Consider the following 25,025-nt stretch of genomic DNA (forward strand, 5'->3'; position numbering starts at 1 on the left):
AGAACAAACGCCCGCTGCGTGTTGAACGACTCCACCGGTCCAAGTCTGATCGACGCCATCCCACTGCAGAATGCGGACGTCGATTCTCCCTGCTTGGCCTTCGCCTTCTCTTGGCAGTGGGCAGGCGTCTCACCACAGCTCTTGGCTGACACAGCTGCGTCGGGGAGCAAGGCTGTTGTTGAGGCAGAAGACTGGTTTCTTTGTCGCCAGGGCCTGGGTGAGATGCCGCAGGGGCTTGAGGTTCCAGATGATACACGGGGATGATGGATGACAGATGATGGCTCGGCCTCGGGGCGCAACACTACCGTACCTAAGCTTGCAACTTATTATCTGGACTTGGCATCACTGGGGTTGGGGCTGTCACTGCTCTTTCTTTTCTCCTGACAAAGCAGCTGGTCTGCAGTCTTCCGCTTCGTTCTTACTGTTTTTCTCCGCTGCTCCTTTCTTTGTAATTCATTGCATGCTGGATCGGAACCTATGAACCAATATTCGCTTCTCAGGGTCCATTGTGCTTGAAGAGGTTGGGAGACCGGAGACGATCGCACCATGAGGGTGACGGGTCCAACTGTGCGCCGGCGAAACCATGCGTGGCTGCAGATGAGAAGTTTCGAAAGACGGGGCACACGACACTCTCGACGCCAGGCCCAAGATGACGACGAGCCATATGATGCCGATAGCTCTGGAGACGAGTCTGATCCTGAACCGCCTATCATGGCCAGGACCGTTCGACCACCTCTTGCTTCAGCGACTGTAAGGGTCCGGAGCGGGAGGGGTATTGCAATCTTGCCCGCCACACGGGTAGCAACGGTCTCTACAGGTATCACGGTCGCAGCGGGCTCCGCAGACGCCGATTCTGACACTGCCAACTCTGAATCCGATGGGATCGAGTCCGACAGCGAGGACTCAGCAGAGGAATCCACATCTACCTCGGCCAAGACAACGTCTTCGTCGACGACTGTTCGTTCTTCGGCCCCCACCGTCACCTCAGCCGCATCCGCATCGTCCATCGCAACATTGACGCCACCAGCGGCGTCTGTCGGCCATCCCAATGCTGCAGCCCCGTCCGCCGTAACCTCTACGGGCTTGCGTTTGAGTTCTCAGGCGCCAGCTATCTCAACCCCAAGGGCGATTGTCTCTACCAAGTCACCGCTCCCAAGCTCCTCGGCGAGCAAGGTCTCCAGCCTGGAGGATCTTGTGACCTCTCTCACCAAGGCAGCTCCAACTGGATCCAAGTCGGCATTGCCGCTGGCGCCAGTCGTATCAACAACCGCACCGTTGCCTTCCATGCGACCCGAGCGCGAGATGGATGAGCCAGAGACAAGCAGTATCAACGTAGCTCCTGCCGCACGAAACAAGCTCGGTCCGGGAGCTGTGGCGGGCATAGTCATCGGCGTATTGGGTAACTACTGCCCCTAAGCCTGTCGAGAATATCAAGCGGTGCGCTGACCCAGCCAGCCTTTGCCGCCCTGCTAGCCGGGGCGGCTCTCCTCTGGCGCAAACGCCGTCGCGACCGCGGCCTCCCCTTCCTGCCCGAAAAACGCTTCCGACTGGGAGACGGCGACAGCGACGCCGACGCGTCTCACCCGGCCTCCATCGGCGGACCCGTATTCGGAAAAGCAGGCGGCGGCCACCCGCCCGTCAAGACCAACACGCAAATCATGGACGACCTGATGCGCGCGGCTTATCTAGCCGACAGCGGCATGAACGACATGGAAAGCGCCTCCGCGGCCGCGCCAATGGCAACCGCCGCCAGACCGCCACCCCGGGCGCAGCAGCAGCAGCACCAGCAGACGAGTGAGTTATTCCTGGACGAGAAGGCATACACGGCGCTCGCGGGCTCGCTGCCGACGCCGGGGTCGCCCAAGAAGCCGGTCCTGCGCTGGCTGAGCGGGGTGAAGACGCCCGTGCTGCCCCACGGGCCCAAGATGCCGCCCTTGCCGCCGCCCGTATCAGGACTGCCGCCTGGCGGCGCGGGCAGGGGAAGGGTGCCGGACCCGCCGCGGCCGGCGTATTTCGGGCGGGAGACCATGACGACGGAGACGACGAACACTAGCGTGCGCTGGTTTGGCTAGCGGGTGTTATCTCGTGGTGCTTTCAAAGAGAGCAACATCAGCAACGCCAGCAGCAGTAGAAACAACGCACGCGGGGCCGGGCCCTGGCGGCAATGTGTCGGCTGTAGATAGATCTGTACTCGTGGCCAAGGACCTTGGTGCTCCTTGGGCGAAGCGCTCGATGTAACGTTGCCTGATTGACATGCTCCGGGCAAGACCCGGATTGCGTCAAGACTTTGAGCCGCAGATGATTTGAGTAGGTGACGAGTGGGCTGCGGAAGGAGGAATAGAGAGCGATTGACTGAAAAAAACTTCAAGATTCGGTGGTCAAAACGCAAATGAGACAAATTGAGCAACGCCATGTTTGCGGCTACGTATCATCACCTGTAATATGGATGACCTCGATATATATAGGGATCGTTTCGGGGACATGGAGATATTGATCAGGGGCAAATGTGGGAGTTGGGCGAATCATTTGGGGGGCAACGACTAGATCAAGACCATGTATGCACATTGCAAGCACCCTCCAAAGCGCAGTTCTTAGTAGATTCCTTGAAAATTGGCCCTTCTGATAGTTTTAAAGGTACGCCATAGAATTTCAACAGTCTAATCAACTAGTGCACTAATTAGCCCTTGGCCTTCCTAACTGAGTTGACTTTAAGGTACTATCTATCAAGGTATTGACTTTGTGTCATTATTCCAAGGAATCTTCTGCTGCGCTGACTCATTAAGCTGTCCCGGAATCATCTTTGCATACCATCTCTGATGCTTTTCGCGGCAGGCACGAGAAGTGGCAGCCGGTCCCATGGGCAGCGCTTGCGAAAGACAGCTCGTGTCCCGTCTCCACCAACTGATCAGTTGGACATCACGTCATCATCCGCCGCCAGCCGCTGGTTGTCCCTCATCTCACCATCCATCAGCTTTCAGGCTTTCACCTCAATCCTCACTAAGCCCAGCCGGTCTCAATTCCTAGGCCGCTACTCACTACCCTCAATCATCCTCTGATTTCTCTCAGACTGCCCTCACGATTCTCATTTCATTGTCCAAAAAAAATTCCCTGGGTAGGTGTCTCCCCGCCTGAGCTTACCTAGGTAGGTAGCTTACCCCCTCCTCCTCTCTCCGAGACAGAAAAGAGATCTCACAAGCCCAAGACCATCTGTCACCGAAAAAAATCATGTCCACCATCGACACCACCCTCCCACCCCAGCCCACCGGCGCAGCCGCCACCTTCGCAGCCGCCCACGCCGCGCCGCACCCGCTGCAGCTCTACGGCGGCTGGTTCTGCCCCTTCGTGCAGCGCGCCTGGATCGTGCTGGCCGAGAAGCACATTCCGCACCAGTACGTCGAGATCAACCCGTACCGCAAGGAGCCCGAGTTCCTGGCGCTCAACCCGCGCGGGCTGGTGCCCACGCTGGTTGTCGACCTGCCGTCATCATCATCGTCATCATCACTATCATCATCAGCCGGAGGAAAGGAGGAGGCGACGACGACGACGAAGAAAAAGAAGACGCTCTACGAAAGCACGGTCATCTGCGAATTCCTCGACGAGGCCTACGCCGACGAGCAAGCGCACGGCCCCAGGCTGCTGCCGGCCGGGGACGGGCCGGCGGCGGCGTACGAGCGCGCGCGCTGCCGGCTGTGGATCAACCACATCGTCACGCGGGTCGTGCCGGCGTTCTACCGGCTGCTGCAGCACACGCCGCAGAAGGAGTACGGCATCGAGGAGGCGCGGGCGGGGCTGCTGGACGGGCTGAAGGCGTTTGCGCGGGAGATGCTGGACGCCCGGGCGAGGGATGGGGATGGGGATGCGGGTGGGGACGGGAAAGAAGGCCCGTGGTTCCTCGGGGACCGGTTTAGTCTCGTCGATGTCATGCTCGCGCCGTGGGCGAAGAGGCTGTTCCTGATTGACCACTACAAGCCGGGCGGGGTGGGGATCCCGAAGAAGGGCGAGAGGGGCGAGGACGAGGAGGTGTGGGCGAGGTGGGACCGCTGGTTCGACGCGGTGGTGGAGAGGGAGAGTGTGAAGGCCACGTGGAGCGACGAGGCGAGGTACATCGAGGCGTATAAGCGCTATGCGGAGGACACGACGCAGTCTGAGGTCGGGCAGGCTACCAGACAGGGGCGGAGTCTGCCTTGAGTTGGCGCCATGAGGTGCCTACGTGAGCAGCAGGCCTAACTCGACGGTTGCTTTGAATGTGAAGGCGATGAACTAGTTTCGGCGTTCCATCTGGCCCAGTATTTTTTTCTTCTATCTGGCACAATATCTTTTGGTTCCATCCGCGGCGCAGATTGCGAGGAGGATCACTTCATCCTGTTGTCAGCAGCGAACGCTGGACAGAACTCAGATGGCTCAAAGGCATTTTGCTCGCTCCGTGTCTCAAGCTAGCCAAATAGCCCATTAACTAGGCGGACCGTGAACGCTCACAGACACGCGGAATGGCGCAATATGTGGCATATGCGTGTGCTCTCGAGCATTAGGTAGTCTTACAACAGCAACAGCTTCGGCCAGGAGGGCCTTGGCTCTCGTACGCAACGCAACTGTAGACGCCACAGACAAAGGTCAGTCAAATCAAATTTGATTATCTCCGGCTACATATCAACTGAATACCGAGATAGTTTGCCGTTCTGAACTGTAGTCAACGGACGAGGTCGAATCAGTGGTCCACACCCAGCGGTAACCCTAACCCTTGATCTCACCCCTACCCCGCTGTTGGCAATCTCTGCGGGTCGGAATAAGCGTTGCTTGTTGGTCAGCCCGAGGCAATGATGTAGCAAGGACTGGTGACACAAGGCCCATAGCATCGAGCGCTCTGAATTTTTGCACTGATATCGGTGTTTTATATTCACTCTTGATTCGCATTTTAGCCATCGTTTTTTTTCGATTTTGACGGTCTTATCAGCGCAGCGCGGCGACCCCAATCCCGTGCGTGCTCACTCTCGTTTCACCGTTTGTCGATTCATCCCGTCCACTTCATCACCCTGCGCCCCTCATCAGCCGTAGCCACGGCGCACAGCTGCCGATCGCCAAGATAGGCCGCAGACACGGACCAGGGGCGCGCCCAGCTCGGGGCAGGCAGTTCTTCGACGAGGACGACAACTACGACGACCATCGCGACTTTGTCGTGCTTGACGACTTTCGCGTGCAGGGCAAGCAGCGCCAGTCTTCCAAGCCCAAGAAGAACAGAGGCCGGCGACAGAACAGGCGCAGCGCCAACATGGGCCAGGAGCAGTCCTACGTGACCGAGGACACTCCGCCTCTGACCCTCTCGGAGCGCAGCCTCGCCGCCGTCGCCGACTACATCAAGTCGGGCCGCGCCCGCCGCATCGTGGTCATGACCGGCGCCGGCATCTCGACCGCTGCAGGGAGTGCGTTCCCTCCACTCAACCCTCCCTTATTTGATATCCTCCTCACAAACGTTAACACAACCTCACTTACTAACCCCCGCGCCCGCCCCCGCCAGTCCCCGACTTCCGCTCCCCGGACACAGGCCTCTACGCCAACCTGGCGGCGCTGGACCTGCCCGAGCCCGAGGCGGTCTTCGACCTGGGCTTCTTCCGGCAGAACCCGGCGCCGTTCTACGCGCTCGCGCGCGAGCTCTACCCGGGCGCGCGCTACCGCCCGACCATCGCCCACGTCTTCGTCGCCCTGCTGGCCCGCAAGGGCCTGCTGCGCATGCTCTTCACCCAGAACATCGACTGCCTCGAGCGCGCCGCCGGCGTGCCGCCCCACCTCGTCGTCGAGGCCCACGGCAGCTTCGCCACCCAGAGCTGCATCGACTGCAAGGCGCCCTTCGCCGACGGCGAGCGCATGCGCGCCTGCGTCGCGCGCGGCGAGCCCCCCCGCTGCGAGACGTGCGGCGGCCTGGTGAAGCCGGATATCGTCTTCTTCGGGGAGGCGCTGCCGCGGGACTTCTTCGAGAAGAGCGCCGCGGTCAAGGAGGCCGATCTGATTCTCGTCATGGGCACGAGCCTGCAGGTGCATCCCTTCGCCGGGCTGCCGAACATGGCCGACCCGGAGGTCCCGAGGGTGCTGTTCAATCTGCAGCAGGTCGGGTCCTTCGGCACGCGAGCGGACGACGTCATGGTGCTGGGGGACTGCGATGCCGGGGTGCGAATGCTGGCGGATGAGCTGGGGTGGCGCGAGGAGCTGGAGAGCTCGTGGCGGAAGCTGGTCGGTGACGAGGAGGCCGAGCGGCAGCTGCAGGGCGCTAAGAAGAGGGTTACCGCGCTGCGCGACGAGGTGACCAAGCTGGCGGACGAGGTGGAGGAGGTTCTTCACATCGGTGATAAGGAGAAGGGCCGCACGGAGAAGGATGAGCCCTCGGAGCAGGACCTGGGGACTCCAGCCTCACATCATGCCGGGGATGCGCAAGAAAAGGGACAGGCAGATGCAACGCCACCGGCTGTTGAGTCTCAGTCGGAAGACAAGAAGACGCCGCACGAGGGTCCAAGTCCGCATGGAGAGGAGAAGGCAGACGGCCCGGAGGACGCCAAGGAAAAGGAGAAGGCTGTCTTGTAAGAATCTTGAAGGTCTAGCTCTTTGCGATATTTTGTCTTGGCATCAGCAATGGTTGGCATACATCAACGGGCATGGTTGTCTTTGAAAATGGAGTAATGCAAGGTGCTCAAGGGTGACTGCCTGGACGAGTTTGCTCCGTTTCGCCCTCTTCTACAGTTTCTCGACTTGTGAAACTCAGTCCCTTCCTCAACAGCGACCGGCCACCAATGGATCTACGTTGTGCCATTGGTTCACCCACCTCCTCTGCCTGTCGATAGATAGATGAACGTTTAACCGAACCCTCCTTTAATTTTTTTTTTTTTTTTTCTCGACGAGGTTGAGACCTCGGTTTTGCTCTACGATTGCTGCTCGAGTGACCATACTCTGCCTGTGGATGATCAAGTTGTCATCTAAGCGGCTCACCTATTGTGTGGCTGCAAAGTCTATTGTCATCCGATCAACAATGGGCGCCAATGACCCACAGTGTAGTGTACAATCCGATTGTTCCATCGCAACCAACCTGTTCATTCTATTCAGGGCTTTGTTGTGAATAGTATCGCAACCACCCGACAGCAAATTGGAGGCCAAGTCTGTATATTAGACCGCCTCCCGCCATGACGTGGTCAAGCTTTGTTTTGGGTGCAAAACCCTGCGAGAACGGTGACGGTCAACCACGGTGGTGCTTGAAGCCTGTACAGGAGCAGAGACGGTTGTGGCTTGACGGTTTACTCTCGCTGTTGACCACACACGCAAAGGCCTTCGACAACTCGGAGACGACCGAGACGACACGATGATCTCCTTCCAGCTTCCGCAGTCTCGGCGTGGTGGTCCCTTGGGCTTGACCCAGCAGGAATCCTCTGGGAGGATGGCCGCACCGCCAAGGACCCCGCTGCCTGTCAAGGAGGAGATCGAGTACGCCTCTGTCTTCGACAGCGACGACTCAGACTCCGACGACGAATCCGAATCCAACTACCCGGCCGTGCTCACATTCATCCGACGAAGCATCCCCCCGACGGCGGCAGCACGCAAGCAGAACGTGTCCATGTTGACCATCGGACTGAAACGCTATGCCGCGATCGCTAGCCGGCATGTTCCCCCTCCCCATGCCTTTGACGACTCCCAAGATGCCGAAGGACACCGTTTCCAACAACTTGGCAACGGCAACCAACGTCAACGCATCACCAGGCCGGTGCAACCCGCTACCAGAATGATCGAACGCGTGGAGCAGCCCGCCATCACCACCACCACCACCAACCAGCAGCGGACCACAGCAGCGCAAGCACACCATGCTCCGCCTCTGCTGGCCGCCCTGTTCTCCGCCTTCAAACAAGCCCTCCACACCACCACATCAAAACTCCGGCGCTACCTCGACACAATCCACCACGACCGCCAGCCAGCGCCAGCCCTCGACACCCTCGAGATCCCCTACTCCCCCTTCTCCTCCTCCCCCTCGACCACCACCTCCTCCCTCTTCCTCACGCCAGACCCAGACCCGGACCCGCTGTTCCTCAACAAAGCCCAACCCATCGGCATCCCCCCGCGGCCCAAAGCGCGGAACGACCACGCGAACGAGCAGCAGCAGCAGCAGCAGCAGCAGGACATACCCTTCCGCGAAGCCCACGCCAACGAGCAGGCGCAGCTCGCGCGCGCCGGCCCGCTTGCGGGCGCCTTCGGCGGCGGCGCTGTCCGCGAGGAGGAGGAGGAGAGGGTTGGCGCGTATCTCGCGGCCGACACGGACTGGGTGTGCTGCGCGTGCAGCAGCGTCAACACCCGCTGGGAGTTTCTGTGCTGGCGGTGCCGGGAGCACTCGAAGAGGGGGTGCTGTGTGCCGGCGGTGGAAGAGGTGGATGGGCCTGCTGGCTGGGGCGTTGCGGGGCGGTGGTGAGGAAGGATTTTTTTTTTTCTCTTTGGCTAAGCTGTCGTTTATGAGTTAGGAGGTAAGGGAAAGGGCCTCTGGTAGGCATTGGGAGGTAGGAATTGGGAGAAGGAGGAGTGAGAAAGGAAGGGATTTGGGGGATTGCCGGTGGTGGTTATAGCATTGGATTGCATTCACTCTCCATAACCGTTGCATTGGGCTTTTTCTTCGTCAGGGGATGTTAGACGGACTTCACTGGGAGAGTGAACAGAACATGTATTATGATTTGGAGCGTCCACCGGAGAAGCAGGGCGGACAGGTTGGGAGATGGGAGCGGTCGGCCTACCTGGCGGCGATGCAGTACTAGACTGGTATCTATCGACCAGTGTAAAAGGTGCGGACACTATCAGCCACTTCGGCTTTTACCTCACTGGACTTGCCATTGTTGTCTGTGGCTCAATCTGCTCGGTTCCTCTCGCGACCACGACCACTCCAAACCGTAACACAACATTCAAATAGTTGTTTACTGGCTAAAGCACATCCACCATCTATCTGATGATGTAGTGCAGTACCCGTGCTCTTCAACCTAAGAATAGTTAGGCCCGATGTGTAACAGTCAACAACTCCGTTCCCGATAACTCGGTCGGTTTGCCACCAGGTGATCACCGTTGGTGTAATCGGAACCGGAACAGCATCCTGGCTACCTGCAGTGTGTTCAATCCTAGTGTACACTACACTGCGTTGTAGTGAGTTATCTTCCGCCACTTGACTCACCAAGAAAGACCTCGCTCTGGCGTGTGTCACTGAGTGTCTCGAGTGATGCCCCAGACAGAACTGATCCTGTTCTTTGCCAAGCATCACAGGGTGCGTCTTCCAAAATCCGAACCAGCCTGTAAGACGGGGATAAGACGGGTATTAACCATACGGCTTGGGGCCGGAAACTAAGGTAACGCCCAGCCCCCACAGCCAAGCTGGCGTGTCGCCACATGATTGCTTCTCAATCGACCCACTCCACATTCGCTAGCCAGTCACATGACCCTAATCTATCGATAAGGAGTCTATCTATCGATAAGGGGTCCGTTAGAGTAAGCGCCTAGCGAAGGCTCCGAAACAATCTTAAAAACATGGCATACTTTACGGATGTCGCTACCAAAAGAATCCGCACACCGCCCTCCATTGAACCGGCAGAATTAACCGGTATTTACATAGACATACAGATCTAGCCATCTCTCCGATCTGCCCCCTCATCTAAGTATGCAGAACGTCTTTTTCCATCCTCCTCCTCCTCAACAGAACGACCTTGAACCTCCTGAACAAGCCTTTTTACGATAGTCTACTACGACATTGCTACACGGGCTTAAGCACTTATATTCAAGCTGATCGTTCAGCTTAATAATAAGCGGATTGAAGCGCTTACTAGTATTAAAACTAAGGACTTTGAACACCTGGCCGTCAAGGCTCTGGCTCGTAGCTTAGAAGGTCAAAAGCACGTCGATAGGATGTTGTTTCGGCTTCTGGGCCTAGTACTGAATACCTTCATTTTTCCTAGTTAGGTAGTTGGATCCAGGAGAGCGTTGGATTCATGAGAGCGTTGGATCTAGGAGAGCGTTGGATCTAGGAGAGCGTTGGATCCAGGAGAGATTCAGGGTCGGATTCAGGGGGGATGGTGCGGGGTGTAATACAATGGCTTACAGGCTTGGCATTCAAGGCGGTGTGCGGATTCTTTTGGTAGCGACTTCCGTACACTATATTCATTCACCTTTGCCAACCTATGCCTTTCCCTCTGTGATTTTGTAGCGATTTGTCAGCTTGACCGCGTAGTGACGGTCGCCGCATGATTTTGGCGGCGGGCTCACGGACCACTACAGGGTTTGTTGTGTTTTTAAATGAAAGTGTGCACGGAATACTCCGTACACCTCCTCCAACATGCTGAATCCAGTGTGATCCTTCAAGAATGGAGTCGCGAACGGTGCTGCCCAGCGGTTCTGCAGCCAATCGACGCCACGGCCCCCAAAAACCCCCTGGTCAACCAGAGCTGCGAGCGGGCGGCGCAGCGCGGCCGATGCGACGAACGTTGCGCTACGGTGGATTCACACAAGCAACGGCATAAAAGATCCAACTGATGCGTATGTAAGTAAATGCTGGGGACCCTAATATGTAGTTAAATGTTGGGGGCCCCGGCAGCAAGGGCTTCACTTTCGCCCTCGAGCCGTCTGCTTCGACATTCAATCATCCTCCGTCCTCCGCTGGCGCGATGGCCGACATCACCGGACAGCGGGCCGCCGTGCTCGGGCCCCTGACGACGACATGGACGATGCCGGACAGCTGCACCGTGCACGTCCTGGACTGCGCGACGTGCAGCGAGGGCTTCCGGGGCCAGACGTGCATCGTCAGCGACGGCAGCGTGGAGCCCGTTGACTACACCGGCTGTTGGCCGCCCATCACCGATCATGCGCCGTTGCCGCGGACGCCCTTCCTCGGCTGGGGGTTCTACTCGCCCGGCTTGGTGTGCCCGGCCGGCTACACGACCGCCTGCTCGGCAGAGTACGGCAAGCGGGCCGAGTGGGACATCCAGTTCACCCTTCTCCCCGGCGAGACCGCGGTGGGCTGCTGTCCAGAGTGAGTTTGCCCCCGGCCCGGGCGCGGGAGCCTCTCCTTCTCTCCCGCGAGGCTATATGGTGCGAACTAACCCTTGCCGAACGCAGGGGTTTCCGCTGCACCAACGCCAACGGCAACACATGCATCGCGTTCGCTTCCATCGGCACCCAGATCGAGGTGACGACGGGCATGTGCGCCAGCTCCGGCCTCTTCAGCGTCAACCAGGCCACCTTTCCCGACGTGATCACGACGACCACGACGGACAGCGCGTCGAACACAACCGTCGAGGCGGTGACGCGCCAGATGATTCTGCTCGCGCCCATGTTCCAGATGAACTACCAGTCGTCCGACCTCGTGTCGTCGTCGTCATCATCGTCGTCGTCGGCGGCGTCGACGTCGACCCCGACGTCGGGCGTCTCCTCGTCCACGCCGACGCAACCGGGCGCCACCGCCGGCGCGGGCTCTGCCGCCGAGGGGTTGTCGGCAAGCGGTAAGGGCGGGCTCAGCACCGGAGCCGTTGTCGGGATAGCCGTGGGCGCCGCGCTGGCGGGGGTCTTGCTCACGGCGATCGTGGCCTGGATCTGGTTCAAGAGGAGGGGGGAGAGAGCGGCTGCGGCCGGGCAGGGGCCTGCTGGCTGGGCGGGCGACGGCGCCCCCTGGGCCAAGCCCCCGCCAGTGTACGAAGTTGCCGGAAATCTGCACACCTGGCCAACTTCGGAGATGTACGCGGCCCAAGGGAGCATGACAGCCGAGCTGCCTACGGAGGCTGGGCGTGGGTAGCGCTGCCGTACCGGAGTTGATCGAGCGTCGAGCCTTTGCGTCGGACGGAGACGGATGGTTGAGGCTCAGTGCGGGCGGGGAGCATCAATCATGGCACCGGTGATGCTGGCGTCATACTAATCATGATTAAACCCGATGTACATACATATCTACTTACATAGGTACATACGGCACAACCATCGTTGCTCAAGTCTCAGCGACAATGGCATTCCCTGTATGTATTTGCACCTGTAAGGGAACTTGTACACTTGTTACTTCATGACTGAAAGCAAGTGTTTAATGCGGACGGCCCTGTCCTGCTTCTGCCAATGTAGCCAACGGTATCCTGCCTGTCGCGATCACGGTCTGGTGTATCGGGGCTAAGTCATCGGCGGCGGCAGTGGCAGCGCTCGTGCTGAGAGAGCACGCTGCTCTGGAGCATGACTTGTTGGCCAAACTCTCCAGAACGAAACAGGGGAGGCGCCAAGATCTGCAGTTGAGGCAAGCCAGGCATCGCCGTTTCCTGCCTCGGAGCTGCCGAACTCAGAGGTTGTTGTCGAAGCGTTTCGTCGTCCGGTCGGGCAAGACTCTACCTACCTAGGTATGTATGTATGTACCGAGGCAAGTCAGCGGCTGTTGTAGCCAGGTTATGCAGCAAGTACACTGCAGTGGCGTTGCCTAGAAAAGCACCAAGCACGAACGAGTTGCGCAACCGTTTCCACCCCTACCCAGTCTGAGTCCCGGCGAAAAGGCGTGAGTTCGGCAAGAGGGGGCACGCAAGAATGCAAGCGCACACCGTACGGCAACCCGAGACAGGGTAAGTATGCCACGCACGATGTAAATAAGTAACAGAAGTGTCATTGAAGAGAGCATGAACATAAAAGACATCGCAACAGCAACGCCATTCCCGGCCGCCCTCCCATCCTCCCCGCCCCCGGGGCAACGGTTCAAGCCTGTCAAACTCCAAGTAAGCAGCACAAAAGAGAAGACGAAAAGACAAGGTTGAGAAATGTACATATATGGTTGGTTGGTTGATTGGCAGGCTGTCTGCTAGCCTGCCCAGCTGTAAACGAAAGACACTTGCTCAAAAGCGGGTAGTTGTAACTATCACCGTTTTTCCTCCCAATAAAATAAAACTCAACCGTCGCGGACACTGAAGATGCTTTGTCGCCTTACTTATACGTCCAAGTAGCCAGATAAAAACCCCAGCAGCCAAGAAGACAAGAGAAAGGTAAACGACAAAGGAAAGCCAATGGAAGTCCGTCGGGTAGTCGGTGTAGAAAGTAGGAGTGTAAGTCCGTCCATGTCCAGTCATCGCCCCGGTAATAAAAGATGATTATGGGTTCTCTGTGTTGGTGTGCGTTTCCCTTGTTGGTGCTCATCGTCATCATGTCGAAAAAAGAAAAGCCATCGTCGCCATGCCCCGTCGCTTGCGCCACGCTACGCCGTGAAATAAAAGTACGCCATGGAAGGCTCCACACAAGATGCATGTGTAGGGCTACCACAGCTACTGTCGGTGCTGCTGATACCAGCCCACCACCGTAGGCCCCTGGCTAACTAGCGGTCCAGTCTCGGCTGCGGCTGCCACCCGTTGAGGTACGCCATCAGGCCCATGCCGAAGAGGACAACCCCAATCATGGACGCATACGGCAGCGCGTGTATTAGAGTCGCGTCCTGGTGTTGCTGTCCCTGGACCGCCAGCGGGGCCCCACCGGGCCTCGAAGATTCGGCCGGAGAGGGCTTAGGTGCGACGTCAGATGCTTCCGCGTCGTCCGCGGGCTCGTCGTGGTGGGCGGTCGGCGGCTCTGTGGCGCTGCCGTTCATGGTCGCGGCCTGCTTCTCCGGCTCTTTGGCTTCGCTGGGAGCCCGCCGCCTGCTCTTGGACGGCGACCTGCGCCTCCTCTCGGACTGGCGCTTCTTTTCTTCTTCGTCGCGCTGCCGTATCTGAAGGACCATTTCGGCAAGTGTCTTCCGGTCGGCATCCCGTTCGGCCTCGGCCTTCTCCGCCCGCAGCCGGAATGCCTCTAGTTGCGCCCTTAAACTGTCCATCTCCAGCGCCATTGCGTCGATACGGGCCTGGAACGCTGCAGCCATTGCCTCGGACTGGTCTGGCTGCGGCGGGGCCGTCTCTGCCTCGGCGTCGCTCCTAGGCGTCTCGGGCTCCGCGCTTGAGGGCTGTTCGGCAGGCGGGTCGAAAGCTTTGTCGAGTTCTGCGTGGCCATTGACCAACGGCGCTTCGGCCGTGCCGTTCACCTTCGCCTGGTTGCGTTCCTCCATCTTTTGCATCATATCCTCAGCATGCAGCCGAGCCTCCCGCTCCTTGGTCAACATCTCCTCCAAATCCCGTACCCTCGCCGAGTGGCTGTCAAGCTCCTTTTTGGCAGTGTTTAGCGCCTCGGTGAGCAGAAGAATCTGGTTGAGGTTGTTGTCTTGACGGACAGGCGACGTGGTTGCCGCCTTCGAGCGCTCCGTTGTGGCTCGCTTCAACGACGGGGCGTCCGATGCCCGGGCCGCGTCCGGCTTCTCGGGAAGCGGCTGCGATGGCGGCGGAGCGGGCGGCTCCGAGAATCGCGTCTTGGCGCCGTCTGATCGGAACGAGATGTGTCCGTTAGGTAAGTGCGCTTTTGGCGGTTCGGGGGCCTCAGGTTTGTCCAGGTTCTTGATATCTTCTTTCGACAATAGCGCGTTGATGAATTGGCTTGTCCGAACCAGATCCTGGTTTTGTAGACGCGCATTGCGCAACTCGGTCTTTGCCTCGCCGTCAGCGGCCACGATCCACATGCAACCTGTAAAGATAACTTACGTGGAGTTTCTTGACGACATGTTCCGCCGTTACCGAGTTGAGAAAGAACTGCCGCTGTTGCGCCACCGCATTTGGTTGTCCTCCCATGGCCCCTGGGGCCATGCGGTTGCCGCCGGCGGCCCCAGCCGGCTGACTGCCAACTCGTCTGAACGGCGGCACACCCCCTAGCGACGGCATCATGGAACTGCTCGAGGGGTCGAGATCCCCCAAACCCATGTCCAACACGTTGCTAGTCGGCGTGAGGAAACCCGCGTGCTCCACCTTGGCGGCCACCTTGTGGTGCACGACTGTCTTTTGGTCCTCGCTAACAATGTCGATTCCGAGCTCGAGATGGTCCTGGGCCTGCAGTTCGTGCGGCTCGGAGTCTCGGTTCTCGGGCGACAGCCGCGTGCCGTTCACAAAGGTCCCGTTGGACGACTTGACGTCTCGGATCCAGATCTTCCCGTTGGCATCAGCCCAAATTTCAGCGTGCTGCCTCGACAACACCTTGCTGTCGAAGTAACCGTTGACCGGCGTTGGCACCGTCTTGGCGTTGGTCTGGCGCCCGATGCGGAGAGTCTCCGGGTAAAAGGGAACCGCGATGGTCTTGCGTTCAAAACTGCCGTTGAGAGAGAGCAGGTAGAGCATCGGCTGCCGTCCGGCGGTTATGGGATCAACACCTGGGTGGGCTCGCCCACCTTGCCCCATGAGGTGGTTCTGTGGCGGCAGCAACGACTGCTGCTGGTGGACAGCCGACGCGCCATTGACGCCATTTGTCGTTGGCGTGCGGCCGGACGTGGCCCTTTGGAAATCGGCAGCCGCATCCGCTTTCCCACTCGACCATGCCCCTTTTGCGGCCGGGCGCTTGCGAGGCGCGGGATTCGACCACGCGCTCGCATTCGCGTCGCCTCCGCCCTGCCCCAGGTAGCCGTTAGCCAGCGAGGAGGCAGTTGACGTCACGGTCGAGGCCGACCCGGTTGAGGATGTCGACGCGACCGACGACGACGAGTTCGTTCGCTGGAGGGTTTTTCGCTGCATGAACATGTTGATGCCTCTGACGTCGTCCGACGAGTTGATCGTGTTCAGCGACTGGCCCCCATTAAGCCATCCCGGCCGATTGAGATTCGCGAAGCTGGGCGGGCTCGCAACGGCCGTCATGGGGAACGCGCGGCGGGAGATGGGCGATGCAGCGGGCAGCCGGGGCCGATGAGGATGCTGACGAGGTCAAGCCGGCGCGGGCAGGCTCGCCGCGTTCTCATGCGTGTCCCGTTCCGCGAGAGGCTGGCCACCAGGAGCAGGTGCGGTTGCTTGTTCGCAGCGGGGGCCCAACACACAGCATGCAGAGATGGCGGTCGTGGTCGACTGTGGTGGGAGTCCAAGTTGGTTCGAAGATTAGAAAGCAGGACCCCAAACTCGGTTGGTCGTCAATGGTGGAGGGGGAGCGCGATGGCACAGGCGCAGGTTGGGGTAAAGAAGGCCCGGGAAATCGAGCCCGAGCGGCGCGCGTGGCCTCTGCAGAGTGGATGGCTGAAACACGCACCTCGAAGGGATGGCAGCGTCGGAGTCGGTTCGGTGGGCTTCGAGCAACCAGCAACGGTCGCAATGATAGCTAACGCGGCGACAAGGAGACGTAGCTTGATGAGGTTTGACGAATTTTGATGGACCATCTCCTGGGCCGGGGGCGGCCGTCGAGGCGCTTAGCGAGAGGAACTAAGGCCAGAATGTGGCCTGCGCGCCACAGCCCTGCTGCCTCTCTGCTGGCTATCGCTGGCGCTGCCTCCTGTGCTGCCCCCCCTTCTTGAACAAAGGTACATACCCTTCCTTACCAAACTACCAGGTCACGTTAGTTAACCCACTGCACACTGGCTTCGTCCAGCTCGGTGGCCATTCCGTGCGACACTTCTAACAACCAAGCCTATATCACTCTTCTCGGCAAAGTCCCCTCGCTCCTTGAATGTAAGCGAAGTACTCTGTACCTTGGTTTTTCTCTGATTCTTGGACGGTCTCGTGTGCTTGGAGCTTAACAACCATCAAATGGGACGGCTGCAACAAAGAAACCCCCAAGTTTGATGTTATCTAGGTAGTGTCTCAGATTTGGCCCTGATAAACCAGACAGCCGCCATAACGTTATGTGTTGATTCCACTTATCCTATAGTATCTTAAAGGTAGGTAGCTTAGGGCACCAAAAAATCAAGGTCTGAGAGCCAAGTCAAGTAGGATTTTGTTGGAAACACAAAGACATTAACTTATAAACCAGTCCACTAACTCGGTAGACGTTAAAGAGGTCCCGCCAAGACTAATTTCGGCCAATTGTCGGCAATGTTTTTACAGCGTTTTTACGCAACCCCGATCGCCAAGGGGTTTGCTCTATCGCCAAGGGGTTAGTTCGCTAGGGGTACGGGGGCGGCGCTAGCCCCCCGCTAGTTAGAATTCGGGTTAAGGTTAGGGTGCAGGTCAAGGTTCGGGTGCGGGTTAACTTCGTTTTCTTTTCTTTCGATTTGGTTGAGGTTTCACAAAGTTGTTGCTACGAGTCTTTGCGATTCTTCGTTGTTGATGTTGCTCGAAGTCGTCGTGGCCTTGGCCATTTGTAAATACTTGTAAGCGGTAGATTCCGAAATTAGTCTTGGCGGGACCTCTTTAACGACGACCACTAACTCAAGGAACTAACTTTAGGTAACCCACACCTCTTTTGCAGGAGTTACCGAGCTTCAAGGCGAAGCACAAGCCAGAGAGCGTCCCGTGCACGGTCTCTCCAGGGAAGGAGAGCCGTGTGACGTGAGCGCCAAGCTCCCGTGATCCGTGCGTCCCGCGCCGTTTTGCCCACGGCAAGCTCCCACGGCGAGAACGTGCACCGCATCGCTACCGTCCCATTCACTGCTCTCTTAATTCCAGCAAGGTGCCCTTCTTCTTCTGCTGCACTGTAAAAACCCGCCCAGCTCTTGCTTGCAGTGCCCAACCATCCGCCGCCATGCCTCCTCCTCCCAGCCATCCCGGCGGCGTTGGGCCGTCGAACTTCGACAAGTGTATGCGCCTCGGAGCTTTTCCCAGCTTTTCGCAGCTTTTCGCAGCTCCATTTGCCGGCAGTAGCTAATGTTCGGCCACAGTCAAGATGGGCGCCCTGATGGGCGGCAGTAGGTTCCCACTTGCGCCTTGCGCATTGCGCCTTGCGCTTACCATACGGCTAACATCGGGTGCTCCCCAGCTGTCGGCATGATCATCGGCTTCATCTTCGGTACGAGCACTCAGCGCTTGCGGCAGATGGGGTTAGAAGGAGCGGGGGCTGGTCTAACGCGGTGCTCAGGAACGGTCAACATCTTCAGATACGGCGCCGGGCCAAACGGCATCATGAGAACACTGGGCCAGTACATGCTGGGATCTGGGGCGACATTCGGGTATGGCGTGGTCTCCGCATCCTTGCCGGCTGGCCTCGAGGCGACGGCTAACATGCTCCTCTCCAGCTTCTTCATGTCAATTGGCAGCGTAATTCGGTCCGATGCTTCACCTATCGTCCAGGAGGCCTACCTGCGCGCCCAGAGACGACCCATCATCATGGCCTCGCAGGCCTTCCGCCCATACCAGCGCGCTCGACGGGCCGGCGACGACTGATCGGGCAGGCGCTCGGCGTTCGCGCGTTGCCCACGAAGGCGGTAAGCGGAAGGCGATGTAACTGATATGTTGTACATAGGGTTTGCGTGCGGGGCGAAATGGGACGGCGTTCAGGAGGACCGAAAACATACCTACGCAGTATGCCTGCGGGATGATGTGTTAATACATGATTTAGCAAACATCGGCGGTCGTCATACCCAGAAACGCCGTGTTCGATCACCGCGCCTGGGCCCCCCGTCTTCCACTGCCTGCAATCGGGTTCGGCCTTGGCTCCGGCCGGTCGGGGCATGTCTTGCTTCTTCGGCGAGCTCGCTCACCGCCCATCCAGAGCAGCACAGGATTCACAGGATTCATAAGTTTCCTCGTATGACTCTTGGCCAATGCTTCCTGGGCCAATTTTAGGACGCGTTGTTTCCGCACTCCAATTACGAAGACGTGGAACGCACCGGACGCCGGCCTTATCCCTGGATGGGAGACGAGCACTTGGCGTGGCACGGCGCCACCCTTCGGACAATTTTAAGCTCCCCTCGCTAAGGCACATGTAGTGTACATTACCGGCGGCTGGAAGGCTGACGACAGCGTTCAGAGTCTGAATGTCGGGCGGCATCGGAACCCAGCTGCGGTCCAGAGTTTCGAGGCGAGGAAATTGTGAGCTGTCCGGGTCTGGCACTCGTGATATTTGTCTGAGACAGGCAGACGTCAACTCATCCGTACAGAGAAAAAGATCTCGACCACGCAGGCGCCCGTGCTGCATGGAAGCTCGAGCATGGCAGATGGGGAGCGTCGGGTGGCGTCGGTTGCCATTCCGGCTCCGATCCGGGCCCGGCAGCAAGGGCCGCACGCCACGCACGTTCGGGATTCTCGCCCACTCAAATCAACAGGTCCGGCAGCGGCTGCAGCAGAGCACCGCAGCCCCCTGCAATCCGGTTTGGAACTCGGAACCTGGAAATCTGGAATGCGGTGCGCAAGACGAAGACGGTGAGAGCCATATGTGGAAGATACGGACACCTTTGTTACCTACTTGCAGGCAAAATCGCCTCGTGCTCGGCCGAGTCTGGGGCAAGGCAGCTGCTTCTTCAGCGGACCCGACAGTCGCGAGCAGGCTGCGCTCCTTCCCCTTCCGGGTGGTAACGCAGCATCCCGATAAGCTGAGGTGAGGTGGCTTGCCACGGCAGGCGCCAACCTCGATGGGGTGATGGGCTGATGGGGGCATCGCTCGCTGATGGTTTCCAAATTCCACTTTCTCTGGTCATCCGGGACCGAGTCCATTCAGGTTCTATTTTTTTTTGTCTCGCTCTTCCAGAGTCTGTTCCTCCTTGGTCGCAGCTCGGCGATTGTCCAGTCCGACAAGGCTGCTTCTCGCGGATATGCGGTTGGGGATTTCTTTTGCATCCCAAATTTTCGTGAGGATCGTCGCGTTGGCTCAAGCCTCCGCAGTGCGTGCGCCTCTGCCATAGGCTTCCCTTCGGGCTCAGCTGCGCTGGCAAATGCACGCCACGTCGAGACTCTGTGCCAAACATCAATAGTGTGCGCTGGGCGTTGGCGGTGTGGTGTGATGTGCGGTCAGCACTCTGCCACTCTCTGGGACAAGTTAACCGCCTGAGCTTGGCGCTCTTCTCGTCGTCCGAATAGTTACGCACTTGGGGGCGTGCCAACCGCCTGGGCGATAACCGACTCGACCGTCAGTGGCATGCACACACCCGAGTGTCTTGATCTCGTTCCCAGCGCCACCGGTTTGCAGTCTGCAGCGTACACTACAGCAAAAACGTGCCGGACCTGGCCTGCGCAAGACACGGCAATCCCCGGAGCAGATCGCAGTGGAAGCAGCCCTGCTCTCCGGCCATCGATTGTCATGTCTCTGCAGTGCAACATGTGGCGCTTCCAGGGGCGGAAGTCCCGTCGGCCATCACGAGGAGATGCCCTGTCCCGGACGCGCCTTCTGCATGCAGTCCAGCTTTTGATAAATATCTCAAATATCTCGCTGTACCACGCCGGGCTGAGCCATCTGCTCTGTCTCGAGCGCGTGCGTAGCATTCGCTTCAAGTCCTTCTTTTTCTGATTGTTGATCTGGGAATATATTGTGTAATTCTGTCTGTCCTTCTCTTGGTTTGCCCGTCATGGGCCTTTTGCGCGGCCTGCTCGAGAGCGTCTCCGAGACCCTCGAGCTGTTCTACACAGCGACGGCTACGCTGACCCAGGAGAGCACCAACGGGTATTGCAGTCTCAGCCAGCCAGCCAGCTGCCTCTGCGCGAGGTAATTCTGACAGCTCGCAGGCTTTCGCTCTTGGGGACTCTATTGGCCCGCGTCCTGCCCCTTTTCCTGACAAATAATCCGCTTCCCGATGGATTTCCATGGGGCTCTTTATCTGACACCAACACCAATCCGTATGTCGACTACCCTCGGACCGGCGTGGTTCGGTACTATGACTTCACGGTCAGCCGCGGGATCATCGCGCCCGACGGGTACCAACGGGACGTTCTCCTTGTCAACGGCGCCTATCCCGGTCCCCTCATCGAGGCGAACTGGGGCGACACGATTGTCGTGACTGTGCACAACAACATCAGCAACCCCGAAGACGGCACTACCATCCACTGGCACGGTTTCCTTCAACGTGAGACTCCTTGGGCTGACGGGGCGCCGGGGATCTCACAGTGTCCCATCCCGCCCGGGAGCAGCTACACCTACGAGTTCGTTGCCAGTCTGTTTGGCACCAGTTGGTATCATGCCCACTACTCGGCACAGTACGCTGGGGGTGTCGTCGGGCCCATTGTCGTTTACGGCCCGACACATGCCAAGTACGATGTCGACCTTGGTCCGATCATGCTGAGCGGTGAGTGCATCGTTTCCCGATCGAAGGTCCGACATGGCGGCCGAGACTCACTCGCCGGACAGATTGGTACCACAGAGAGTACTTCGACATTGTCAAGGAGCTGCTATCTCCAAATGCCAGCCCGAGGGTGCTGTCGGACAACAACCTGATCGACGGCAAGATGAACTTTGACTGCTCGACAGTTGCCCCTGGAGACAACACCCCGTGCACCGATAGAGCCGGTATCTCGAAGTTCAAGTTTCAGACGGGCAAGACGCACCGCCTGCGTCTGATCAATTCGGGCGCCGACGGTGTCCAACGCTTCTCGATCGACCAACACACTCTGACTGTCATCGCGGAAGACTTTGTGCCCGTGAAGCCGTACAACACCACGGTGGTCACCTTGGGGGTCGGTCAGCGCACCGACGTGCTTGTCACGGCCAACGCTGGCCCGCCCGATTCTCTGTTTTGGATGCGGTCCAACCTGACGACGTGCTCGCCCGCGCGGCAGCCCAACGCCTTGGCGGCCGTCTACTACGACAAAGCCGACACTTCGGCCACGCCGTCCAGCAGACCCTGGGATGTTCCGGATCCAGGAACCTGCGCCAACGACCCGCTCGACATCTCGGAGCCGCTGTATCCGATACCGTTGCCCAAGCCCGCCATTACCCAGACCATGGATATCGAGCTATTCAAGAACGCTTCGAATGTGACGCTTTGGAAGTTCAACGGCGTGTCCATGAGAACTGACTACAATAGCCCGGTGATCCTGCTTGCCAACCAGGGCAACTTTAGCTACCCGCCTGAATGGAACGTGGTGAACTACCAACAGACAACGGCGATCCGCATCATCATCAACAATAAGGGGCCCGGCCCGTAAGTTCTGTTCTGTTTCCCGTGTGCATTTGAAGCGGCTAACCATGGTCAAGTCACCCGATGCATCTCCATGGGCACAACTTCTACATTCTGCATGAAGGCCCCGGCGAATGGGACGGGACCATCGTTCGGCCGTCAAACCCGATGCGGCGGGACGTGGAACTCGTGCGCGGCAACGGTCATCTTGTGATACAGTTCGACGGCGCCCCTGGTACGGTTCTTCCGCCTGACACGTCCCTTGATGCCCCTCCATGCTAACTAACGCCAATAGGCGTCTGGGCTTTCCACTGCCACATCGCCTGGCATTCCTCGGGCGGCTTCCTGGCATCGCTTCTCGTTCAGCCACACAAGGTGCAGCAGATGCACCTTCCTGGCGATGTCGAGCAGAACTGCCGAGCCTGGGACTTATGGACGAAGCACAACGTTGTCGACCAGATTGACAGCGGCACATAACAGTTTGTTGCGCCGCCAGCATCACCCTTCTGGAGGCAGCGTGCTTCTTGGAGGACGTACTGACGGTAGGCGTTGGCTATTGGCGATGGGTCGTGTGTTGGGAGCGTCAAGCGGCATAGATAGTGACATAGTAGTAGTGTGTAGTATCCGTAATGGGGTCTAAACGGACTGGAAAGGCTGTACAGAGGAGGTAAATGTTCTGTACGCTCGCCTCTGGTGTTTGAGACCTGTACGCAGAACCTATCAAGTCATCTTCAAGTTGTGGGAACCAGGCAACGGCAGACATCCATCACCCGTTCGATCAAGGGTGGGCAGGTGGCGGAGACGGGCTCGTGGGGCGACCATCTCACAAATGCCAAAGACGATTCGCCAACTGGTCTAGTTATACATATTCAACCTAGGTTTGACGAGCAGGACACCGGACTCGGTGTCCGATACATATCCCTCACTCGATCTAAGCCACGCCCGCAACCCCAAACCCAGCAGACGCAAACCCCGTTGCTAGATCCAGGTCTAACCCTTTGAACCCGTCCTCGACAACCCATGAGCGGCCCTTTTCCGGCGTGTACAGCGCCTCGCAGGCGTGGCCCACCACAAGCAGGCCCGGCGGGCGGCTCCCCTCCTGCTCGATGGCCTCGGCGACGAATCTCAGCGTCGTCCGAATGACGCGCTGGTCCGGGCAGCTGGCCCGCTCGATGACCGCACACGGCGTGTCGAGCGGCCAGAGCGTTCTCCTCCGCCTCCCGTCTTGCTGCTGTTCGGGAACCGGGACGCTGTTGCTCCCCCCCAGCTCACTGCCCCGCCCCTGCTCCTGCTGCTGCTGCTGCTGCTGCTCCTTCTCCTCCTCGGTGTAGGCCGTCAGCTCCGCCACCAACCCCTCGATCCGGTGCAGCCCCATCAGAAACACCGCCGTCCGGCTGCCGACATACTCAGGTGGCTGCGGCGCCCGGCCCTTCTTGCCCGTGCCGGTGCACACGAGCACCTGGTCGGCGACGTCGCGCTGCGTGGGCGGGATGCCCGCGAACAGCGGCGCGCTGAGGCTGCTGGTGATGCCAGGGAGCACGACGACGCGGTCGCCGAGCCCGTGCTGGCGGAAGAAGGCGACCTCCTCGCCGCCGCGGCCGTAGATGAAGGGATCGCCCTGCTTGAGGCGCAGCACCGTCTTGCCGGCGCGCACGCCGTCGAGCGCCTGCTCGAGCAGCTCCTCCTGCGCGCGGTCGGCGTTGCCGGGGAACTTGCGCGCGATGGAGACGGGCGTGCGCCGCGGGATCAGGTCCAGCACGCCCGCCGGCACCAGCTTGTCCGCCAGCACCAGGTCGGCCGTCTGGATCGCCTTGTAGGTCGCGCGCGTGAGCAGGTCCGGGTGGCCCGGCCCGCTGCCGGCGAGGATGACGCGCCCGCGCTGCTGCTGCTGCTGCTGTCCACCACCGCCGCCGCCACCGGGCTGGGACAGCTTCCACCCACTCTCCCCCTCCCCGGCCCCTCCGCCGCGATACGACCGCAGCACGGCCTCAACATCCTCATCGGTAATGGCCGCCAGCCGCCTCAGCGGCCAGTACTCACACACCTGGGCAAGCCACCTCATCCGGCGGGTCCTCGCGGCCTCGGCATCGTCTTCGCGCACCAACCGATTCAACCCCGCAGGCTGATCAACCGAGTCATCGACGCCCTCATCCGCCACCGCATCCCCCGCCTCACCTGCTCCTCCCGCATCGGCGCTCAAAATCCGCCTGCGCGCCTCCCCGAGCCGCTGCACCGCCGCGCCCAGCCCCGGCGGCAACCCGGCGGCCACCTCGCGGCGGATGCGGCCGGCGAGCTTGCAGCCGCGGCCGTTGGTGGTGACGCCGATCTGCAGCGGGCCGTCGGCGTGCACGCTCAGCAGGCTGAAGGAGCACAGCGCGGGCGCGTCGACCACGTTGAGCGGGATGCGGTGGCGGCGGCAGAGGGCGGCCAGCGCGGCGAGGCCGGCGCGGCCTTGGGATTCCTCCTCTTCGGCGCTGCCGGCGCTGCCGCCGCCGAAGAGCGCCGGCGGCGGGGCCGAGCTGGTCACGAAGACGGCGTCGACCACGCCGTCGACTTCGGGTCGGCCCAGCGTGAAGAGGTCGGCTGGGGTGAAGGGGCGGGCCAGGTGGGTCAGGGCGCCGGAGGCGATCAGGGAGGTGAGAGTGTAGTGGAGGGGTGGTGGTGGTGGTGGTTGCTGCTGCTGCTCTTGGTCTTGTTGTGCTGATGATGAAGGGGGTGATGATGTTGTTGTTGGAGGTGGTGCGATGAGGATCGGCTTTGCGCCGGCCGCGAGGGACGAGTTGGCGCGCGCTGCCGCGAGCGGGTTCGCGCCGAGGATGAGGTGCACATGCCCTACGCAGTGCTGGGCTGTGAGGAGGGATGTCTGGTAGGGCGGCTGTGGTGGCTGCGGTGGTGATGGTGGTTGGGTAGCTGTCATCGTGTGTGTTTGGGCTGGGTTGTGATGTATGTGTGTGTTGCAGTGTGCGACGGCCGAGACCGGGGCGTCCAAAGTCCAAGTTGCCAGCGACTTGAAAGAGATGGGTATAATCCGTCCGGAGTATACAAGACAGGATGAGATGAAACCGATAAAAATTCGGGGAAGCCCCGAGCTATACCAGACTATTTTCCCTCCCTCCGAAACCTCTCTTCAGCGCTGCCGCTTGAGATGACTCCGCGGTGGTGACATGCCCAGCGTCTTTATCAAAAGTGTTTTCAAGTCCGGAAAGTCAACGGC

General features: G+C 59.5%; 9 protein-coding genes across 9 annotated transcripts; 7 read left to right on the forward strand and 2 right to left on the reverse strand.

The window, feature by feature from the left end:
- Nucleotides 1-394: 394 nt before the first annotated feature.
- THITE_2095046 (uncharacterized protein) lies at nucleotides 395-2,072 on the forward strand (the record flags this gene model as incomplete). The annotated part of the gene is made up of 2 exons (XM_003651881.1): nucleotides 395-1,399; nucleotides 1,456-2,072. Exons 1-2 carry the CDS (start codon nucleotides 547-549, stop codon nucleotides 2,070-2,072), a joined length of 1,470 nt encoding a protein of 489 aa, XP_003651929.1. The 5' UTR covers nucleotides 395-546.
- Nucleotides 2,073-3,083: 1,011 nt separating this feature from the next.
- On the forward strand, nucleotides 3,084-4,592 carry THITE_2112730 (uncharacterized protein). The gene is made up of 2 exons (XM_003651882.1): nucleotides 3,084-3,142; nucleotides 3,203-4,592. Exon 2 carries the CDS (start codon nucleotides 3,226-3,228, stop codon nucleotides 4,186-4,188), a length of 963 nt encoding a protein of 320 aa, XP_003651930.1. The 5' UTR covers nucleotides 3,084-3,142; nucleotides 3,203-3,225; the 3' UTR covers nucleotides 4,189-4,592.
- A 674-nt stretch (nucleotides 4,593-5,266) lies between these two features.
- Nucleotides 5,267-6,681, forward strand: THITE_68068 (uncharacterized protein; the record flags this gene model as incomplete). The annotated part of the gene is made up of 2 exons (XM_003651883.1): nucleotides 5,267-5,417; nucleotides 5,513-6,681. The coding sequence occupies 2 exons, from the start codon at nucleotides 5,267-5,269 to the stop codon at nucleotides 6,568-6,570; spliced, it is 1,209 nt and encodes a 402-aa protein (XP_003651931.1). The 3' UTR covers nucleotides 6,571-6,681.
- A 658-nt stretch (nucleotides 6,682-7,339) lies between these two features.
- Nucleotides 7,340-8,434, forward strand: THITE_152912 (uncharacterized protein; the record flags this gene model as incomplete). The annotated part of the gene is made up of 1 exon (XM_003651884.1): nucleotides 7,340-8,434. One exon carries the CDS (start codon nucleotides 7,340-7,342, stop codon nucleotides 8,432-8,434), a length of 1,095 nt encoding a protein of 364 aa, XP_003651932.1.
- A 1,879-nt stretch (nucleotides 8,435-10,313) lies between these two features.
- Nucleotides 10,314-12,117, forward strand: THITE_2112733 (uncharacterized protein). Its single transcript, XM_003651885.1, has 2 exons — nucleotides 10,314-11,023; nucleotides 11,110-12,117. The coding sequence occupies exons 1-2, from the start codon at nucleotides 10,659-10,661 to the stop codon at nucleotides 11,780-11,782; spliced, it is 1,038 nt and encodes a 345-aa protein (XP_003651933.1). The 5' UTR covers nucleotides 10,314-10,658; the 3' UTR covers nucleotides 11,783-12,117.
- Nucleotides 12,118-13,312: 1,195 nt separating this feature from the next.
- On the reverse strand, nucleotides 13,313-15,834 carry THITE_2112735 (uncharacterized protein). The gene is made up of 2 exons (XM_003651886.1): nucleotides 14,565-15,834; nucleotides 13,313-14,509 (listed from the first exon to the last, which is right to left on the reverse strand). Exons 1-2 carry the CDS (start codon nucleotides 15,699-15,701, stop codon nucleotides 13,319-13,321), a joined length of 2,328 nt encoding a protein of 775 aa, XP_003651934.1. The 5' UTR covers nucleotides 15,702-15,834; the 3' UTR covers nucleotides 13,313-13,318.
- Nucleotides 15,835-17,316: 1,482 nt separating this feature from the next.
- THITE_2112737 (uncharacterized protein) lies at nucleotides 17,317-18,419 on the forward strand. Its single transcript, XM_003651887.1, has 5 exons — nucleotides 17,317-17,566; nucleotides 17,648-17,674; nucleotides 17,746-17,775; nucleotides 17,845-17,935; nucleotides 18,002-18,419. Exons 1-5 carry the CDS (start codon nucleotides 17,512-17,514, stop codon nucleotides 18,147-18,149), a joined length of 351 nt encoding a protein of 116 aa, XP_003651935.1. The 5' UTR covers nucleotides 17,317-17,511; the 3' UTR covers nucleotides 18,150-18,419.
- Nucleotides 18,420-19,968: 1,549 nt separating this feature from the next.
- THITE_2112741 (multicopper like protein) lies at nucleotides 19,969-22,341 on the forward strand. The gene is made up of 5 exons (XM_003651888.1): nucleotides 19,969-20,361; nucleotides 20,424-20,980; nucleotides 21,043-21,835; nucleotides 21,889-22,046; nucleotides 22,107-22,341. The coding sequence occupies exons 1-5, from the start codon at nucleotides 20,267-20,269 to the stop codon at nucleotides 22,286-22,288; spliced, it is 1,785 nt and encodes a 594-aa protein (XP_003651936.1). The 5' UTR covers nucleotides 19,969-20,266; the 3' UTR covers nucleotides 22,289-22,341.
- A 401-nt stretch (nucleotides 22,342-22,742) lies between these two features.
- THITE_34894 (uncharacterized protein) lies at nucleotides 22,743-24,728 on the reverse strand (the record flags this gene model as incomplete). Its single annotated transcript, XM_003651889.1, has 2 exons — nucleotides 22,743-24,272; nucleotides 24,339-24,728. 2 exons carry the CDS (start codon nucleotides 24,726-24,728, stop codon nucleotides 22,743-22,745), a joined length of 1,920 nt encoding a protein of 639 aa, XP_003651937.1.
- Between the last annotated feature and the right edge of the window lie 297 nt (nucleotides 24,729-25,025).

This window comes from Thermothielavioides terrestris, chromosome 2 (genome assembly GCF_000226115.1).
Source record: "Thermothielavioides terrestris NRRL 8126 chromosome 2, complete sequence".
Lineage (NCBI taxonomy): Eukaryota > Fungi > Ascomycota > Sordariomycetes > Sordariales > Chaetomiaceae > Thermothielavioides > Thermothielavioides terrestris.

Coding starts and splice junctions, on each gene's coding strand:
- THITE_2112730 (XM_003651882.1), top strand. CDS start 3,226: ATGTCCACCATCGACACCACCCTCCCACCCCAGCCCACCGGCGCAGCC.
- THITE_2112733 (XM_003651885.1), top strand. CDS start 10,659: ATGGCCGACATCACCGGACAGCGGGCCGCCGTGCTCGGGCCCCTGACG. Junction 11,024..11,109: donor GCGGTGGGCTGCTGTCCAGA/GTGAGTTTGCCC, acceptor TGCCGAACGCAG/GGGTTTCCGCTGCACCAACG.
- THITE_2112735 (XM_003651886.1), bottom strand. CDS start 15,701: ATGACGGCCGTTGCGAGCCCGCCCAGCTTCGCGAATCTCAATCGGCCG. Junction 14,510..14,564: donor ATGTCGTCAAGAAACTCCAC/GTAAGTTATCTT, acceptor GGCGAGGCAAAG/ACCGAGTTGCGCAATGCGCG.
- THITE_2112737 (XM_003651887.1), top strand. CDS start 17,512: ATGCCTCCTCCTCCCAGCCATCCCGGCGGCGTTGGGCCGTCGAACTTC. Junction 17,567..17,647: donor GCCGTCGAACTTCGACAAGT/GTATGCGCCTCG, acceptor GTTCGGCCACAG/TCAAGATGGGCGCCCTGATG. Junction 17,936..18,001: donor GGATCTGGGGCGACATTCGG/GTATGGCGTGGT, acceptor GCTCCTCTCCAG/CTTCTTCATGTCAATTGGCA.
- THITE_2112741 (XM_003651888.1), top strand. CDS start 20,267: ATGGGCCTTTTGCGCGGCCTGCTCGAGAGCGTCTCCGAGACCCTCGAG. Junction 20,981..21,042: donor TGGTCCGATCATGCTGAGCG/GTGAGTGCATCG, acceptor CTCGCCGGACAG/ATTGGTACCACAGAGAGTAC. Junction 21,836..21,888: donor AACAATAAGGGGCCCGGCCC/GTAAGTTCTGTT, acceptor ACCATGGTCAAG/TCACCCGATGCATCTCCATG.